A 19,777-nucleotide genomic window follows, 5' to 3' on the forward strand; every position below is an offset into this window, starting at 1 on the left:
AATTATTCTCGAAACTTGTCTCTAAGTCCCTATTGATTTAAGACTGTCTGATTGCTGTTTTCTAAATGGTCGCTCCTAGCCTAGCGTCCTGCTTCAACACCTCAGTAACTATCGGGGCATCGCTGAGTGCTCCCGAACATTTCCCCGATAGTTACTGAAATCTTATTAATAGGGACTTAGAGACAAGTTTTGTGAAACCATAAGGTAAGTTGTACAAAACATGACTTGAAACTTGGAATATTTTAACATGATCTTTGTTTTTTTTATGTGTGTAGCCTACGGCTCGGCAATATCTCACTAAAGGACACCTGTGTAATTAACAGACCTTTTACATAGAATCCTAAGATTTCTCTAAAAAAACTTGTTAGCTTTGGGGAGGTGATATTGAACTACAGATATCAATCAGCTCGCATTGTCGCTACTTCATCATCTGGTGCTATTATTATGATAGTTTATGGTCTTGAAAGCTCGCACCTTCACTTAGCAATACTTCATATATCAAATATTTAGCAAGTGACTGCTAACAGGTAATGAACATGAACAAATATAAGAGAATGGTAACATTAATTGTTATACAGACCAAACGTAGGTCGAATAATACCCAAATGAAATCACCAAATATCTCCCAGCCAAACTCAACAGAAAAGTAAAACAATGGTGATAAGATAAAAATATGCATATAACATGCAAAAGGTATATGAACCAAACCTGTGTTGTCGGTAAGGAAAAATGATGCATATATTGTACTTGTACATACATGTATATTGCATACGACATAAATGCACTCCGTCAAGATAAACCTATTGCGTGCAATATATACATGTTGTATACAATTTTCACATTGCGTACAATATTCACATCGCCTACAATATTCACATCGCATACAATATTCACCACAATACCTTCAGCATCAAAATATCACCTACCATTCATAAGCAATATACTATGCAAATGTATTGTACAGAGAATGAATACATTCTACAAAACTTAAAAACAGATTAGAATAGTTGATCACGTAAAACCTGTGTTCATGCATTATCACCAAAATATTAATCATTAATAAAAAACAGCACAGTCACTATGCATATAAAATTGAGTAGCAGCAAATGCCAAAATAAAATGTAAGATATAGATGCAAGAAACTATCTGCGATGCAATCAGTCAGTTTCTAGAGAAAGCCCATCATCCACAGAAGACATCCATTACATTTGACCTTCACCTGTTGATCAGATATTTGATTAGATGTGCTGATGAGTCCATCACACGCCATAGTGTGATTGTCTGCAATAAAGTAACAATATATATTGCAAAACGTATGAATCCTGGAATCCCAGCTTGATACATTACTCTACGAATGGCAGGCACAATGCAGGCATATGAATTGAGCTGTCAGTATTGGTAGGCAAACAGAGAACTTTGAAGCTAAATAAAACACGTCTGGTCCTCACTCCTTGACGATAAATAACTGTTTGATCTTCACGTTTTGGCCAAACTTGTTTATGTGGGCAGCACATATGCAGCCAAATGTCCATGTTGCCCCTTCTTAAGACAAAATAAAAACGAAACAATTATGCAACATTGAATAGTCTGAATGGAATAGTGTCTAGAGTAGCGCTGCCAGTAGGTGTAGAGCCGTAGATGGAGGGCAGCTGCAGAAAACGCATGAAATTGCTCGAGTCCACAAAAGCTAACGAATAGTTACCAAGATTCCACTTGAGACCATTTGTCGAGGTAAGAACTGGCTGTACGACTGGCACGAGGCCACACCACTCAACCTCATCAATGTCGTCCACATGAATTTCATGCTCGCCCTGACAAAAGAATAACGTGAGATTAATCTTATAAATAATATATATAAACATGACCAAAAACTTCTCTGATTACACAAGAAATATCTCTTTGATAGTCTTAAGGCTGGTTCACACTATATCACCGTTTGTCAGCGTTTTCCTTTCGGCGTTCATTGTCGATTATGTGAACCGTGAACTGATGGCATTGACGAAGCATCACGGACATGTCGGGAAATATTAAATTACGAAATATCAGGAAAGTTTGCAGCTGGCAAACTTTTTCAATATTGCGTTGAGCATCGACGACTACCTTTCAAATGTGAACAGTTTTGGCGATAGTAGTTTGAGGTCACGGACAGCGTGATTTATTCATATTCGTTTATGATCATCGCTGCATGACTAGTATTTAATTCCAGCATGCGAAAACAAAAAGACTTCTAGAAAACTTAAAAAGAGAACTGGGAACACAACGTCACGGAATATTTCCTAATACAAACGAGATAGGTTTGTGATAGTGTGAACATCGGTATCATCGACAATCACCGAAGGATTGTGGCATCAACGGCGATATATGGCGATATTGTGTGAACCACCCAAACCAGGGAATCATGCAATCCTAGGTCAGGACTTGGTTGCATTCATTTATCTCCTGAAGATTGGCCATACGACAACTGAATTGAAGCACCAGAAGTATGTTTATCCCAAACGAAGCAAATGATGCTTGTAAGAAGCAGCCACAAAGGTTTGATCAAACACAGAAAAATTACGACGATTTAGATATTTCCTAAATGAATTGGACCACAAAGTGAGGAGAATATTGCATTCACAAGTTCACAACTAATAAGTTTGTTTAATCTGAATTGACCATGCCAAACACGTTTAGGTGCAAACTTGAACACCTTGGCTACTTAGCTACTTGAGCTACTTGTCCCAACTGAAGCTTTCAATAATGGAAGCTGAAGTTCAGCTGCCATGCAGCTACACTGCAGCAAGAATCGCTCTGATTGTCGTGAGTGTTCAACAACTAGTAGCCACTCTGTAAGTGCTCAACAACTAGTAACTACTCTGTAAGTGTTCATCAACTAGTAACTACTCTGTGAGTGTTCATCAACTAGTAGCTACTATGTATGTGTTCATCAACTAGTAACTACTCTGTAAGTGTTCATCAACTAGTAGCTACTCTGTAAGTGTTCATCAACTAGTAACTACTCCGTAAGTGTTCATCAACTAGTAACTACTGTGTAAGTGTTCATCAACTAGTAGCTACTCTGTGAGTGTTCATCAACTAGCAGCTACTCTGTGAGTGTTCATCAACTAGTAGCTATTCTGTGAGTGTTCATCAACTAGTAGCTACTCTGTATGTGTTCATCAACTAGTAGCTACTCTGTGAGTGTTCATCAACTAGTAACTACTGTGTAAGTGTTCATCAACTAGTAGCTACTCTGTGAGTGTTCATCAACTAGCAGCTACTCTGTGAGTGTTCATCAACTAGTAGCTATTCTGTGAGTGTTCATCAACTAGTAGCTACTCTGTATGTGTTCATCAACTAGTAGCTACTCTGTAAGTGTTCATCAACTAGTAGCTACTCTGTAAGTGTTCATCAACTAGTAGCTACTCTGTGAGTGTCCATCAACTAGTAATTACTCTGTAAGTATTCATCAACTACCCTAGGAGACTTATATTTCGCTAATATTTAGTTTCGTGAGTAGCACACAGAATAAAATTTCGCTGCAACTTAATTTCGCGGCTCTGATGAGTGCGAAAATATAGTGATGTGAAAATAAATGCAGTGGAAAAAACAGATTACATTCCTCAGGTCCAGTTTGCTAATAAGAAAAAAATTCAATTTGAGACTAGTTCGTATTTGTAAACCACAGGTTGAAATGTGTGGGTGAGATCGGCAATTCAATTTGATCACTTGCTGCCATTTGTTTTTTAGACTATCAATGACGTCTAGGTTCCTCCCGCTGTGACTTTCACACTCGAGTCCCAAGAAAAAGAAAATAGATAGGTAGCAACCAACTTCACAACCAAAACTGTATAACCCTTACGCTGCCATAAACGCATTTATGCATTTTCTAGGGGCCACTGCCATAAACGCATTTTTGGACTTTCTCAGCAATTGTCTGGTAACCTGATTTTATTATTTGTTGACCACATAACCCACGGTCTTTAAGTGTTTTATGAAATTGACTGTGTTGTCCGAAGATTTCTCTATAAAATCAGCCTAAAACAACGAAGCAATTTTAAACTTTTGTTTGAGAATTGCTAATCTAAAAACGAACATTTTTCTGTGAGTTCATTAACTACCCCGCGCGAGTCATAAAACAGGTAATTAGTTGTTGATGACATAATAGCCAATTTAGATTTTTGTGATTATACAGATAATTAAAGTAGAACTTGAAAAAATACTGTATACATATCATGAAGCAATATCGGCAATTTCGGTAAAATGGCTGGCACTAGGCCGGTAGCTAATTTGTACATGGTTGGCAGTGGAAGAGATAATGTGGTTAGACCTGATGAGGGTTGATATTGTTTTTGGTTGGTAATAAAATTCATCACTACAATAATTATTCTTCAATTTTATGACTTCACCTACCAGACTTTCATCCTCATCAGTTACAAATTCGGTGACCAAACTGATATAATCTTAATTTGCTTTGCCATGCTGCTCGATCAGTTGGTGTATTAGCTATAATGAGTTTACCAGAAATTTCCCATTGATCCCAACCACAGACGAAAATTGCCTGCATTTCTAATATGACGATTTTATTGTGGATATCAATGAACAAAGCTATTTAACTTCGCGTTTCGCTCGTTCGTTATGATAGTTTAGTTTCGCTCATTAAATTTTCGCAAGAGGATGACACCGCGAAAACGCGAAAGTTAGATGCCGCGAATACATAAGTGTCCTAGGGTAGTAAGTACTCTGTAAGTGTTCATCAACTAGTAGCTACTCTGTAAGTGTTCATCAACTAGTAACTACTCTGTAAGTGTTCATCAACTAGTAGCTACTCTGTAAGTGTTCATCAACTAATAGCCACTCTGTAAGTGTTCATCAACTAGTAGCCACTCTGTGAGTGTTCATCAACTAGTAGCCACTTTGTAAGTGTTCATCAACTAGTAGCTACTCTGTAAGTGTTCATCAACTAGTAGCCACTCTGTAAGTGTTCATCAACTAGTAGCTACCCTGTAAGTGTTCATCAACTAGTAGCCACTCTGTAAGTGTTCATCAACTAGTAGCTACCCTGTAAGTGTTCATCAACTAGTAGCCACTCTGTAAGTGTTCATCAACTAGTAACTACTCTGTGAGTGTTCATCAACTAGTAGCTACTCTGTATTTGTTCATCAACTAGTAGCCACTCTGTAAATTTTATCAATTAATTGTCTCTCAGTAAGTTCATCAATTAACCTATTTATGGATGTCACTTGTTAATATCATTTGTTATAAAGTTATATATTGTATCAGGTATATTGTTATCCATATTAATAAATTCGACTTTGTCTTTACGCGTGTGTCTATTAGCCTGCATAAACACTGCGCATTTTCACATTTTTTGGCCGATTTCATCGTAATTTCGAACGCATATGATTAATGCCTTCGACCGGTCACTACAAAAATTTGGTTTAAAAATTTTTCCCGGTTCCTGAGTACCAACCTCTTAAAGACACATCTGCAGGCTACCTGATTGAGAGTGTTAAAAATATTAGGCATCACCGGGTTTGCTGTTGTTTTTGTTATACAATCTGTTTAGTTGACTCACCTCTCTCAGCAGAAATGCCAGTTGATTGGCATCGAGAAGACAAATAGGAAGATTGGTAAATTCATGCGCTCTCACTAATGAGCTGATGTTAGAGAGCTGATGATCTAGTCGGCTGCCGTAGGCTCCAAATACGACAATCCTCTAAAAAGAGCAGTTTAAATCAACACTTGAAAATTAATTATTGGAAAGTTTCATTTGTTTCATTCATGTTTCAGTTTCAATGTTAGGAAAAACAAAAGTTACAGAACATTTTACTTACTATATAGTAGTCACACGTTATATACAAATATAATCACCAGTTGATCAGAATACAGATAAGACAGAAATGGCTTGCATAGTCACAAAAAGAAAAAACCCTGGACTAAGAAAACAAAAAAAAAACAATAGGACATACCAAAATATTCTTAGGGCTCTCCGAGCACATGCTGGACACGATTGTCAGACACTTGGAAAAGTCTGTATAATCTTGATCTTTTGTCTCGCGAATGGATACGCCCTGTAAACAATACAATCTGCTGACAACTCACCCTTTTGGTCCTTCAAAAAAGAAAACTAAACATAATGTTTTTATTTAATGAAAGTACAGTAGCTTTAGTGTTACCGGTTGGTATTGGCAACTTTGTTTGGTTTAAAAAATTTTGATTTCATTTTTTTTATCACTTTTCCTTGGTTTGTACTTTTATAGTATTATAACTATTACGGTAAAATTACAATAAGTGAAGGGGAGGCGCACACTTTTCATCGATTTTTTACCGTTTTTCTTCTAAACAGCAATTTTTATTTATTTCTATCAAAAAGAAAAATAGTAACAACATTTTATATCTAAAATAAAGTGAAACCAAAATATATTTTTACTATACATATTAAGAGCCCCGTCAGTCTGACCATCCGTCTATTTGCTGCCAGGGTGCGAGGTTAGGATAAAATATAGCTTTCGACACCCAGCTTGGTATGTTGACACTCCAACACCTGCGCCAATAGATCACCTTCAAGTATTTCTTAATTATTGCATGGGTACTTATTTTCTGTGCCTTGTTGACACACCTGACGATCTGTAATGGTGGACACACCTGACGATCTGTAATGGCGGACACAACTGACGATCTGTTTTGGCGGACTAAGTTAACAGGATACCAGTATGTATAATAACCATCCCTATACCTCGTTTTTTCTCTCTCTCAAGTGTGGCAAGAGGAAAAGCGATATTTTTAAAGCCATCCACGAGATTCGCATTATCGAAATCAAATTTGAGAATTTAGACCGACTTGGTACTTTACGTTATATGGAAATCCTTACGTAGTACAAAGCAAAAACTTCAGATAAATTCTTTAAGTTATCTGGAATTTACATAATAGGAGGTATATGTTATAGGAGGTATACGTTATAGGAGGTATACGTTATGGGAGGTATACGTTATAGGAGGTATACGTTTTAGGAGGTATACGTTATAGGAGGTATACGTTATAGGAGGTATACGTTATAGGAGGTATACGTTATAGGAGGTATACGTTATAGGAAGTATACGTTATAGGAGGTATACGTTATAGGAGGTATACGTTATAAGAGGTATACGTTATAGGAGGTATACGTTATAGCACTTGAACACGTTCAAATAATGAGAACGAGTGTTTAGCAGCAAAGAAACGCTTTAATAATATGTCTCGACAGGCTAAATGTTTATTCATTTTGAAAATATTGATGGGATGACAGAACATGTAGCCAGATCATAGATCTGTGTGATAACTAAACCGTACTAAAACATAGTATTTGCCAACAACTAACTCATGGGTTTTTAACCACATGCTCAAAGTATAGTTTGAAAACTACTCATTCTGACGAGATTGCTTGTATCAAGAGAGAAGTTCTAAATGTCTTATTTACCTTTCTTCTGTAGAAGTCAAGTACCTCGGGACGAGCCGAGTCAAAATCTCCAGTAATTACATCTGGCCAATAGCATTCCTCAGTACCAACCATGTCAAAAAGAAAATTCAGACCTCCATCCACAGCAGCCTTGAGTGTGGCTAAAAGATTTTCCACATACGCCTTTATTTACCATCTATTGCATGTCATCTCTACTCTATGAAAATATTATGAGACCCATCAAATAGTTTATTGTTACCATGTTAATAATTAAAAACCGAGCGTCTACCACTAAGTAGAAGCGTTAAACGTAAAGAAGACTTTACCTTGAGACCAGCGAGTTTTAAAAGTTTCCATGTTGTCATTGTGCGTGCCATTTAGCAAAATAATTGCCTCACCTTCTTCTAAAGCAAAGAGTATCTTTTAGGTGTAGCTAAAATAAAGAGAAGATAACTACGACTCTCCAAGGCAGCTGAACTTACCTCATCACATGGTATTATTGTTGTACATGACACTATATAGTAGCTATCTGAGTAATCTAAACAAAGCTCTAAATAAATACTTTGACATACAATGCTCGTTCATTCTAGGACCTACTTCATATGTTAAAACCATCTTATGCTGCAGCATACATTCATGTAACAATTCACAAAACGTTCAATTGAAATCGTCCCAGTACTCAAACTTATGATAACGCCATAATAAATATTACCGAAAGCTTCACAAAATGTTAAATGTATTATATAAAACTATGGCACAAACTAAATGTAAATAATTAAATTATGAAAGAGAAGTTAATCAATAAAATGTTCAATAAAAATGGCTTTATTAATGCTTAAACTTAGAGAGATGAACAGAAGTGTAACCTCAATGAAGCACAGGTTCTGAAAAAGTGGCAATAGGGATGCGTATAGTAACCGTATCGTTACCTAGTTTAAAATAGACTAGGTGAAGTTTGAACTAAATTCATATGGTTGTATTTTTTGGTCATTTTCATTTTGACTTTTACAAATGAAACTGCCATGTTTTGAAAAAATTTGATTGTTATATACTAAAAAATTATTTTGTGTCAAGAGCCAAATATTTGTTGCAATATTACAACTTATGCCAAATGTCTGCATTTTTGTAAAATTTTGGAATAAAAAAGAAAGGGTTGACTATCAGATTAAGTGAGTGTGTGAAACAATGTACATGCAAAATAACACTTATAATTAAAATTTCATAGTGGATTTCCTCAAAAATATAATGCTGTTTGTTTATTATATAGTTTTCTTTTACAACTCAAAATATACAGCTGGTACTTTAGTAGAAGAGATAGCTTGCAGAATAAACAAGCAGCAATGCCAGAAGTTAGTGAGTTGTTGAACAGAATGCACATTATTAGCAGGTAACTCAAGAAAAGAAACTAAAAAGAACACAAACAAATAATTTTAATATTTAGAATGGAAGAAAACTGACCCGAGCTGGTCAAGTCTTGAAAACTGGTGGTATGACCACCATGGCGAAACAGCCTTGGATACCAATGACAGACCATTTCTCTTCACCGTATAGAAGCTCCTCTACCTGCGAAAAAATGTCTAGGCTTCACTAGTAAGCGGCGACTAATGTAATTTAACTAAAGCATTTGTGGGTAAAACTGGTAAAACTTAAAGGTTGACTTGCAACAAAATACACATTACAGTTATTTGGTGTCAAAAAATTCACCATTTCTTATTCTGCTGTGTTGTAGGTGCAAAATATGTGGAAATGTGATTACGAGCTCTTAAAAGCTCAAAAACGAACAGTACATCGCAGCCCTCACGAAACTGCCGTAGATTAGAATCTCTTACCAAAACGGCTCAAATGGGTCGAAATTTAACGAGATGGCTTCCGTTTACACTTTCATGCAACCTCATTCGTCGAAATATTTTCACAAATATACTTCACGCATTCAATAAAACCATGCCTATGGTCATTTTGTCTATTCCATCATCATTGTAATGCTGTCACTTTCAGCACTGATATCTTATAACTTACTGTGAAAAATCGTTTAATTGTTTAACCTTAGCTCGAAGGAGTACATATCATTCTCTGATAAACATGACGAGCCTGTTGGTCACTTGTAATAATCGAAAAAGGCTGCAGAAAATATTCGCGTTGTTTGGTAGGAAGTATGGGTCACATGATTGGATTATGATTAGACGATAGACCAAGCCGCAACAGAACTGTAAAGTAGCAAACATCTATATTTGATACAGGCTCTTCGGTAAAACCTGAAGTCTTTGTCATAAACTAGTGCTACGATAAGTTTTATATTGAACCTTTTATTGGCATTTCAATTCACGTGAGAACATCACGTGACAACATATTAACCAATTGGATTAACTACGTCAGAGAAATAAACTGATTCCAATCAGCGGCGGTTTTGTGATGGCGGCGATTAACTGTTCGTTTTTGAGCTTTTAAGAGCTTGTAATCACATTTCCACATATTTTGCAACCACAACACAGCAGAGTAAGACATGGTGAATCTTTTGATACCAAATAACTGGAATATGAAGTTTGTTGCAAGCAAACCCTTAAATACTGTTTTTATTAAAAAAATATCTTCAATATTACAACAATCAATGCAGTATGTTGTAAAAATAATATCATCATATATGAGTACTTCATTTTACATTTTTAAGCCATTGTAATGATAAAATACTGGTTTCAGTGGTACTGTGGTTTCAGTGTAATAACATAGAATCCTGGAGTGCAACTAAAGAGGGCGGTGCTTAAAACATTGTGCAAAGCGAAAAGGGAGTAGAACAGCAGACGAAGAACTAGACAACAACTTATAACTAGATATAAGAGTTTTTCCATGAATTTGAGCAGAGCTATCACATGGTGCCAGAATCTGTATACTAATATCTATTCCTGAAGTAATAGTATGACAGTAGCGAATGTGGCTTGCAAATGTCATAGAAAAGAAAACTCTTAATAATTAGCTGAACATTTAAGGTTAGTAGATGTACTGAACTTTAACAGCGCCTATCAAGATGTCCGACATAGCTCAAACTAACTTAAAGGATGATATGTTCATTCAAGATTCTTCATTCATTGACTTCTTCGACAGTAGTTTGGCTCTACTCAATGGATAACATTTAAATGCATTTCAAAATCTCATGACTAGACACAGTTATAGTATAGCGTCTGAAGTACAACAATAATTAACACGCTGAACGAATGGGAGCTGAGACTTTACAATTAACTCAATTTTGATGCAGTGGTGAAAGGATAGGAAAAAACTTTAAAAGGCACCAACCATATGCTTGACAATTATTTTGAGCCATGTTAAAATGAAAAACAGTAAGTGAGCAAAATTTAATATATGATGAAATCAGGAAAGACTACCGTCCATTAGCATAATGTGGACCTTCAAAACCAAACAGATCAGCTTGACTACAAAACAGTGAAAAGTTATCTTATTTATGCTCTGATTTATATACAGTGGAACCTCGGTTCTCGAACATAATTCGTTCCAGAAAGTTGTTTGAAAACCGAGTTGTTCGAGATCCAAAACAATTTTTTCCCATTAAAACTAATGTATGTAAATTTTAATCCGTTTCAAGTCGAGAAAACAACAGCGGCAAAGTATTTTTGTTAACATTTTACACCCTAAACTGTACTGTATACTATGAATAAAAACGGGTAGATATAGACCGTGTTTATTTTTATTAAAAATTTTTTTATCTATGATGATAGAAAAAGAAAACAAAAAATAAACATTTCGTATGTTTTGCTGTTAAAGCATTAAAGGTTAAGTTACAATACTAAAAATTGCAAAAATTGCTAAAGAAACAGCAAAAAATGCAACAGATCAGTTACACCAAAAATCGCGTGAAAAAGAAAATATATACAGCCATGGCACTCTTTGAAGGAGAATCCTCTTCCAAAACAATTTAGGGTAACTCAACTGGAAGAGTTGTCTCCCTAGCAAATCTCTTCGGTAAAGGAGACGTCATCCCAGATGGTTCCTTCGTTTTTGCAAAAAATTTAAGAAGCATAACTTGCTTCTCCCTTTGTTTGAGAACCTTCCGAAAGTGGCTCATAGCAACATCATTAAACAGATAAACATGCTGTTTCCGGAGCTGTTCCAAACGTTTAATTCTAGTGTTGGGCACGAGTACTTCTTGGCCAACGAATTTAGACTCTGGCCCCTTCTTTTCAAGTTTTTCGAGTATCGGGTAGATGGTAATGCTTGACACGAGTCCTTGGCCAACAAGCTTTTCGAGTATCGGGTAGATGGTAGGGCTTGACACGAGTCCTTGGCCAACGAGTTTTTCGAGTATCGGGTTTGTTGATACGGGTTTTATGTCTAAAATTTCCAAACATCAGACATATTCTAAAATTTACAATGCAATTATAATACTATTCAATTTATTTATTGGTTTTCAATATTTTCTAATGACCAATATTCATGCTCGCAGCCTCAATCCTTGGAAGTTTGAACCCCAACTGTCAGTTTTCAGGCACAATGTAGGGTGTGTCAGAATCTCAATCGGCCAGAATTCTGGCATTCACATGGCTTTGTTTACAAAAGCCGTTTCTAAGTAACAGCATAAATCAATCAAATTAATTTTTGCACAAGAAATCAGACCAGAAATTTTACGCCCATTTGTAACAGTTCTGAAATATCTTTACCTATTTCCTTCGTTTTAATAACAAACTTTATTTGAACAATATCGCGAAAAAATTGACACAACTCATTTGTTGGTAGGTCATGAAAGATTGTGATGCAAATAAAGAACTTTATAATACTAATTACAATTTTCCAGTATATTTTGAGTCATAAAATGATGATAAACATGTGCTCAATGAATATGATGCTATTGTAACTGTTTTTACAGGTTTTTGAAATTTTACAAATTTTTTGTAGTTTTAACCCGAATAAGGATAAAGTACTGTTTTTTTTCTGTTTGATGACATTTGCTGTGGGTTGCCCGACTTTTTACTAGTGTTTTACCAAATATCATTGTACTATGAGCACATTGAGATATATATATAAAAGTTTAAAAAATTCGGATGTTGGACAGATTGCCCAGGGTTACTGTCACACAATGACAAACAAGGCCAGTGTTCAAAGGGTTAACAGGCGGGTTATTACACAGTGTTTAGAGAGCAGGGCGCAATAGACTGAGTTTTTGTCCACCCTACTCGAGGTATCCGTGCCACGAAACCCGAACTCTCAAGTCAAAACCCGAACCGACAAGACCAAAATGCACAAAATCTTTATTACCCGATACTCAAGAGAAGATAAACCTGCGAGTACGAGTTTTATTACCCGTGCCCAGCACTACATATTTAATTCCAATGCGCAGGCGCTGGTTTGGTCGAGAACCGAATTTATGTTCGAGATGAACAAATCTCAAATTTTCTGGTTGAAAACCGAGTTGGTCGAGAACCGAGGTTCCACTGTATATACTCAGTTTGTCTGTGTGTACTTCAGTATGTCCTTCGGTGTATCCAGCTATAGCTATTAAAATATTAGAATTAAAGTCTCGCATCGTGCTGGGTTTGAACTCATGAAGATTAACAGCGCAGGTTTGTAATCCAATTGTCTAAATACGAGTCTACGAGGGCTCTTACGATTTATAGCTCTTACTATATACTTTATACACTCTTTTCCCTATTTCACACGCTAGACGACATATTAATTGAAACACTATTAACTCTAGGAAACACGATGCTTTTTCGTAAACTTCTATTTCCGGTTTTTCGTAAGGTTCAATTGCTAAATCGGTGAAAGCCAATACTTTTCACACGGACGATTGTATTATCTCGAGTAGGAATAGCCTCCGCATTCTCTCTCCGTTCGGTCAGACAAAGACGGTTCGATATGCCATTTTTACATTTGTACCAGCATCGAGAAGCACAAGTATTGTCGTATTCAAAGTTTTGATGGATAGCTTTTGCTGGAACAGTAACCTTTTTTATATACACACATTTCCAAGCACGAATTGTTATTAGTAATTCAACATATTAAGGATTTTTATTTTGTTTTCTCAGTTAGTATTGTATCATTACCAAATCATCTTTGATTGTAAACGTAGTATAGCAAAATAGACTTGATTTAGCTATTACTTGCTAATTATTTCACAATTACATTTAAACACTTTTATAAATGTTTTATTTTGTTTCTTAATTTATTTGACCTGCACAAAACATTTTCCTCATGATATGAAGCTTGAAAGTTAGTTACAGTTATTTAACGATGTTTGAAAACCTTTACGGCTGTTTTATTTTTTATTAATTTATTTAAACTGCATAAAACACTTTTCTCGTGATATGAAGTTTGAAAATTAGCATGGTAACTGTTGTTATATGTTAAATAAAAATACATTTTCTGTGCAAAGACATATCACCCGGGCAACGCCAGGCATTCATCTAGTTTTTACTATAATAAGAGTCGTAAAGCCAGCTTGATGTTATGCGTAATGATGTTACGCGTCATGTTAAACTGGTCAATAGTATCTTGGCAAACGATGCATAGGTATGTGCACAATCCTTACCACACATCGTATGACAAGGACAACGTAGTGTAGTGGTTTGGCATGCCAATCTGCTAACCTGGAGGTTTTGAGTTCAAACCAGTGTAAAGCAAATTGAACATTCTTAGATTTTAATCGTTATAACTGGACACACAAATGACAAACACCGAGATTTACATACATAAATTGTTGTGGGTGTAATGAATTCAAAGCTCTGTGAATACTTCATAGACAATTTACATTTGAATAAATGCGTTAAAAAATCTTAACCGAGGGTTGCTAACTATCAACAAACTCCATGTTTGAAGATTCACTGATTTTTTCTAACAACTTTGAGTCTCCATTCAGGTAGGCATTAGAAAGATCACAACAAAAGACAGACATACCAGGAACCAACTAGTGGTAGGACATTTCATCATTGAGTAAGGGATCATCTAAGTTATCATCATATAAAACATGTGAAGATATATGTGGATCTAGATCAGCAATATGAGAGCAATATCCAAAAAAAGGGCAAAACAGAAATGAGTAGGAAGCTTTCAATTTGCAGCCTGAAGTAGTTTGCTGAAAGCCTGTTCCAAGAATCTGAGTCATTTTGCATATTTCTGATCCACATGATCAGCCTGAGCAATACATAAATAGCATCACTGAGACAGATTATGCTTAGTTATGTGACATTATTGTGAATTAGATGACGTGAAATTCAAAATAGACACACACAGCTGTAACAGGGCTTCCTGTGACAGCTAGAAGTGCAGTTAGTCCAGGCAGTGAAAAAACTTTAATGAGTCAAAAATCAAATGCTGAAGATAAATAGCAAAGCTGACCATGTTATTTAAAAGTAAGGTTGTTGATGAAAGTGTTTGTCTTTGACACCACCTCTGGGTAAGCCAGCGGTAGCTAGGCTTCAATGGATAGAATTTACAGATGGATTGAGCTCAAATTTTTGGATAGCAAAATATCCACAACTGTTCCAGGGTTAGGGAAGTATGTAAACTGCAGTAAATGTATCATTGAGGCTTAATGCAACTTTGTTCGCACAATATATGCCAAAATGGATAGTATTCCTAAAACACTTCAACAAGGATGACATCATCTTATGTTGCAAACGAGCTTAAGTCTATAATTTTAGAAAGAACCTGCTGAAAATAATAACAAACAAAATCAACCAGTTGACACTTGCTACATTACCATTCATGACATTGTAAAAAGATCATACTAAATCAACTGATTCAAAAAAGTCTTGGGGACAGCTAGCTGTTTTGACAGCAAAAACCTTCAATGCTCTGCTATCGCAGATTACTTGTCCTTCCATGATACAAGCTTCCTGTTAGCTGCTGTCGTATTGAACTAAATCAGAAGCAGCCAGCAAACTCCCTAAATAGCTTGACTTGTGGATATAACATGTACATTACATTACTATAATGTTATTTTACAATTAATGTTATTTTACAATATCCGTTTCTGTTTACTTCATGATTACTCTCAAGTATGTTCAATTTCTAGATGGCAACTCTTTAATGAAAGAATGATAGTAACAGATGTTGGTGTTAGATGTCTAAAAGTTTTAAACTGGTGTACAGCATCCAGAGACATAGTGCATAAATATATTCAATGGATACCCTCCTATGCCAAATTCAAATTTAGTCCAAACTGTCAGAATTCCGGCTGTCAAATTAATTTTTAGAATAACCTCTCATATTAGCAACATTACTTTTTGTATAAAACACCTATGTGAAGAGACATAAATACTGAGAAGGTTGGTGTTGTGATATTTAGAATGCATTTAATATATATTTGCATGTATAGCATTTATTTTAGATTATGCAGTTTGCTCGGTTTTGTAAATTAGTCTACTACAATGTTGATACAATGGCTTCTGGTGTAATAATATGTACTTTTATGAAACAGAAGGCATTGCAATGGTGAAATTATACTAAAGGTGTGGTAATTCGTCGTTCACTGAGTGATTGACATTCTACATGATGTAGTATTCTGGAGTGTAGCAGAACAAGTAAAAATTGCTTAACAATACCGTGCCAGAAAACAGAATCGCAATTGATAAACTAAACAACAACTTATAACACGAGTGAAGAGTGGTTTCATGACTTTGATCATAGTATCATTGGTACGGCATAACAATCAGCCTAAAATGAAATAGAATACTCTTGATAGATAACCGCATTAAGTGCAACATAACTGCAACCTTTTGTGCTAAAGACTTAAACAATAACATCTGATTTGTCATTCTAAAGTTTTACTCTAATGCTGCACATCTTTGAAAACTGACGTCATATAGTAAACAAAAGATACCAAAATTTGCTGAGGAATTCCTTGCAACAAAAATCTGGATGAAAAGTTTGTTGCTAAAATGAAGACTATTTGATATCAATAAACCAAAACTAGCCGAGATCAAGACCACCTGAATTTTGTCATTCTAATAACAATTATAGATAAATTTAACAATTGAAAAATTTCAACGTGCTCAGAGCGAATTTATTATATCATATACATTTAACTCTAAAAAGAATATGAATGTTAAGAAATAAATAGTTTTTAAAAAGAGGAAAATGTTTTCATAAAAGGTTTATATTGCAGTAATATGCTACAAGTTCTCTTGTTAAGCATTTGACTATAAATCAATAAATCAACCGTAGCATCATATGATTTAAATACTGCTACAAGTTATTTAGGTCTAGGTCTAGGTGTTTTAAGAACCCGTAAATCCCGAAATCGGGCAAAAGAAGGCCGTTGAGAACTTTATTTAAAAATAGTCAATAAAACATAAAATTATGGTAAGCCGCGCAAGTTGCGCGATGTTCTAGGTAAAAAACTATTCATATAAAACCCGGTGTTTGCACATACAGCTGAAGGAGCAGTTATTGATAAATACGCATTTTGTTTTACACAAAATTGTTCAGTGCCGTGTATGAGAAGTACAAAACTCCGGAAGGACCAGGCCTGCCAACTCTCACGCATTGGGCGTGAGACTCACACAATCACACTCAAGAAAAAATTAAAATGAGTTAGAAATGTGTGAGATCTTTGCCCCAATTTCCCCAATTTTATATATACGGTACGGTACTATTATTGATACATCAATTGCCCCAAAACCAAAACTTCCCACTCTTGGGTTGGCAGGCCTGGGAAGTCATTGAACTAAAAAAGGGGTTTTAAGTTCAATGTGGGAAGTATTTAGCCGTTTGGATCACGGGCTAGTCTAGTCTCAATGATTTCCGCCACACCAACCACCCCAAAACGCGCAACAACGTTGTTTGTGTGGTTTGTGTATATGTGTGTGTGTGGGGGGGGGGGGGGGGAGGGGTTGGTGAGTGCAAAACTAGGCTAACTCATGAGCCGACCATAGAGTATAAATAGCGGTACGTTTTACTGCAAAGTTGTAGAGATTTATACACCACGCCGACAGGTTAGCCGTTATTTCTGCTGATATCATCTATATCCTCAACTTATGTGTTAAAACCAAGCTACTCTAGCATTGTTTATAAACCTAGACATTCAGCTCAATATAAATACAAACTGTATATACTGTGTATTTGCAAATGTTTACGTAAACGTTAAAATATCAATAAAAAAAACCTCACGTTCTCGCTGTATATTTTGCACGCATCACTCCACCACACCGGTTGCAACTCATGTAGTACTCATGATTTTACACTAAAAATGGTTGCTCGGAATCTGCAGCAAAAATTACTGGCGTAAGAAAGCTATAACTGAATGGGTTTTATTGGAATGACATCCGGACCCAGCGCTCATGTCCAACATCAGGCCATGCTGATTTAGAATGTTGATCACCTGCCTGTCTTGTACTGAGCACTAGTTTCGATATCTAACACAAAATTCTTATTTAGTCCAAATAGGGACAAAAATACATAGTGTAATAATGTAGCAGTACAATATATATATTTAGTGTTGTTATGTGTGGTTGTGGAGAAATTATATTATGCATCACCAATCCAAATCCACACATAGCATCAGTGTTGGATTTGCTTGTCATATTATTCTATTTTGACTATGTTTAGTTTGTGCACTTTTACTTAGCTCGTGGGAACTAATTTAATTATTACTGGTTCAGGTATAGCGAAGGTGTTAAGCTATTGTAAGCAATGCTGATATTTACCAGTAAAAGTTACTTCTTTATTCTATAAGTCAAACAATTAAAATACACAACTAACGAAATTCTAAAACAATAATATTAATGACAAAACAATTAGAATAGCTAATGAAAGTTACATCCTTACTCCAACGGTCGTCTGCGTTTGCTTGGCTTGGTTCATGCGATTTCGATAGTCAAACGAGAGTCGTGAGAGGTCATAGGTAGAGAGTGTCGGCAGTTGAGATAGTGGCGGAGGTAGTGGTAGAGGAGGCTCAGCTGGTGGAGGAGAAGGAGGCTCCATTGGTAGAGAAGAGAGAGAGGCTCCTCAGCAGGCAGATGGGAAAGCGTCCAAGGAGGCCCTCGGGAAGAGAGAGAGAGAGAGAGAGAGAGAGAAAGCCAGAGCTCAAGCTAGAGCCGGAGATAGAGATGGGGATGGAGGTGCTGAGTCATTGAAGCTGTTCTCTTTTATAGATGTCTGGCATGTGGGATGGTTAGCCTGTGGGTGTAGGTTGAGTGTCAAGGTTCGATGCTTTCTGTCAGGCGTGTGAAGATATCTTGTTTGCGTAAGTCTTCAGCTGGTGCACGTGATGTTGACATGTAGGGTGGAGCTCGTGACTTACTCCTGGTATCTAGGTCATGTTTGACAGGAGTGGCAGATCTGTATGTGACTCATTTGACTCGTCTTTAATGTTTCTCTGGTGGCAGTTTCTATGATTGATTTCTTCCAATTTTGAAGTTTCTAATTCGCTTTTGACATTTTCTAATTATTGAATATTTTAATGTCTTTGAGTGTCTTGCTGCTTGTACGAATTATATGCTTATCCTGTGGTCTGGCTACATTCCCTGTTGGTATCTTGTTTTCGCAGTATTTCCATACAACAATGTTGCAAAATTGTATTTTTGTATTATAAAAGTATTTTTGTTTGCAGATATGGCTGGGGTTGTGGTCAGTTGATAATGCGCATTAATAAATGCATCAAGTTACTCTTCAAATCATTAATTAGCTATTCAATTTAGTGCAAAAGTCTTAGGTATGTTAATTAGAAATTGAATGATTAATGCAGTTTTGTCTGCAAATTTATTAATTTAATTATTTGTGCAATTTTTTAAATGCTTATTTGATAATTTACTAGTTAGTTCGGCTTTTAAAAACTCAATTCGCTATTTTAATTAATGCACTTATTTTACAAACTAAATTTGTTTTTTTTCAATGCACAATTTAATTTAATCATTATTTAATTCATTAAATTAACTATTGATGCAATATTTTACAAATTATTTTATTATTTTAAGGCATAATTTGATTTAAATATGAATTAATTTGTTAATTGAATTATTGATGCAATTGTTTTGAAAATTAATTTGACAACTGGTCTAATTCATAAGTTGAGCTAAATCTAACCTATTTAAATAGCAATAGTATACATGTACATTACCAACAAATCTGTTCTGTAAAACATGACCGTGTTGTGTAAGAAGTAATCAGTAACTGTCAATTATCTATAGAGGCTATAGCAGTGATTTCTTTCTTCTGCCGACAATATGCTCATTTTATTCAATTGCAAATACAATTTAGCAGCCAGACCTGAAAACAATGGTCTCAAGTTTTAGTTATAGAGTTTTAATTATAAGTTCATTTGTTGCTCATAAGCCATAAAAGAATTTAGCATTTCATTCAATAGGTGAATTTACAACAGTGTCTGTTTGCACATTGAGTCTTGTTACTATTGTACAT

General features: G+C 35.6%; 1 protein-coding gene across 3 annotated transcripts; it reads right to left on the minus strand.

The window, feature by feature from the left end:
* Positions 1-463: 463 nt before the first annotated feature.
* LOC137404900 (thiamine pyrophosphokinase 1-like) lies at positions 464-8,982 on the minus strand. Of its 3 annotated transcripts, none has more exons than XM_068091141.1 (7): positions 8,876-8,982; positions 7,744-7,850; positions 7,439-7,578; positions 5,952-6,053; positions 5,558-5,698; positions 1,703-1,811; positions 464-1,281 (listed from the first exon to the last, which is right to left on the minus strand). In XM_068091141.1, exons 2-7 carry the CDS (start codon positions 7,772-7,774, stop codon positions 1,169-1,171), a joined length of 636 nt encoding a protein of 211 aa, XP_067947242.1. In that variant the 5' UTR covers positions 7,775-7,850; positions 8,876-8,982; the 3' UTR covers positions 464-1,168. The 3 variants fall into 3 exon arrangements, with proteins under 3 accessions (XP_067947242.1, XP_067947229.1, XP_067947236.1); XM_068091128.1 differs by having other exon boundaries at positions 7,744-7,821; positions 8,876-8,976; XM_068091135.1 differs by lacking the exon at positions 7,744-7,850 and having other exon boundaries at positions 8,876-8,976.
* Between the last annotated feature and the right edge of the window lie 10,795 nt (positions 8,983-19,777).

The sequence above is a fragment of the Watersipora subatra genome, chromosome 1, assembly GCF_963576615.1.
Source record: "Watersipora subatra chromosome 1, tzWatSuba1.1, whole genome shotgun sequence".
NCBI lineage: Eukaryota > Metazoa > Bryozoa > Gymnolaemata > Cheilostomatida > Watersiporidae > Watersipora > Watersipora subatra.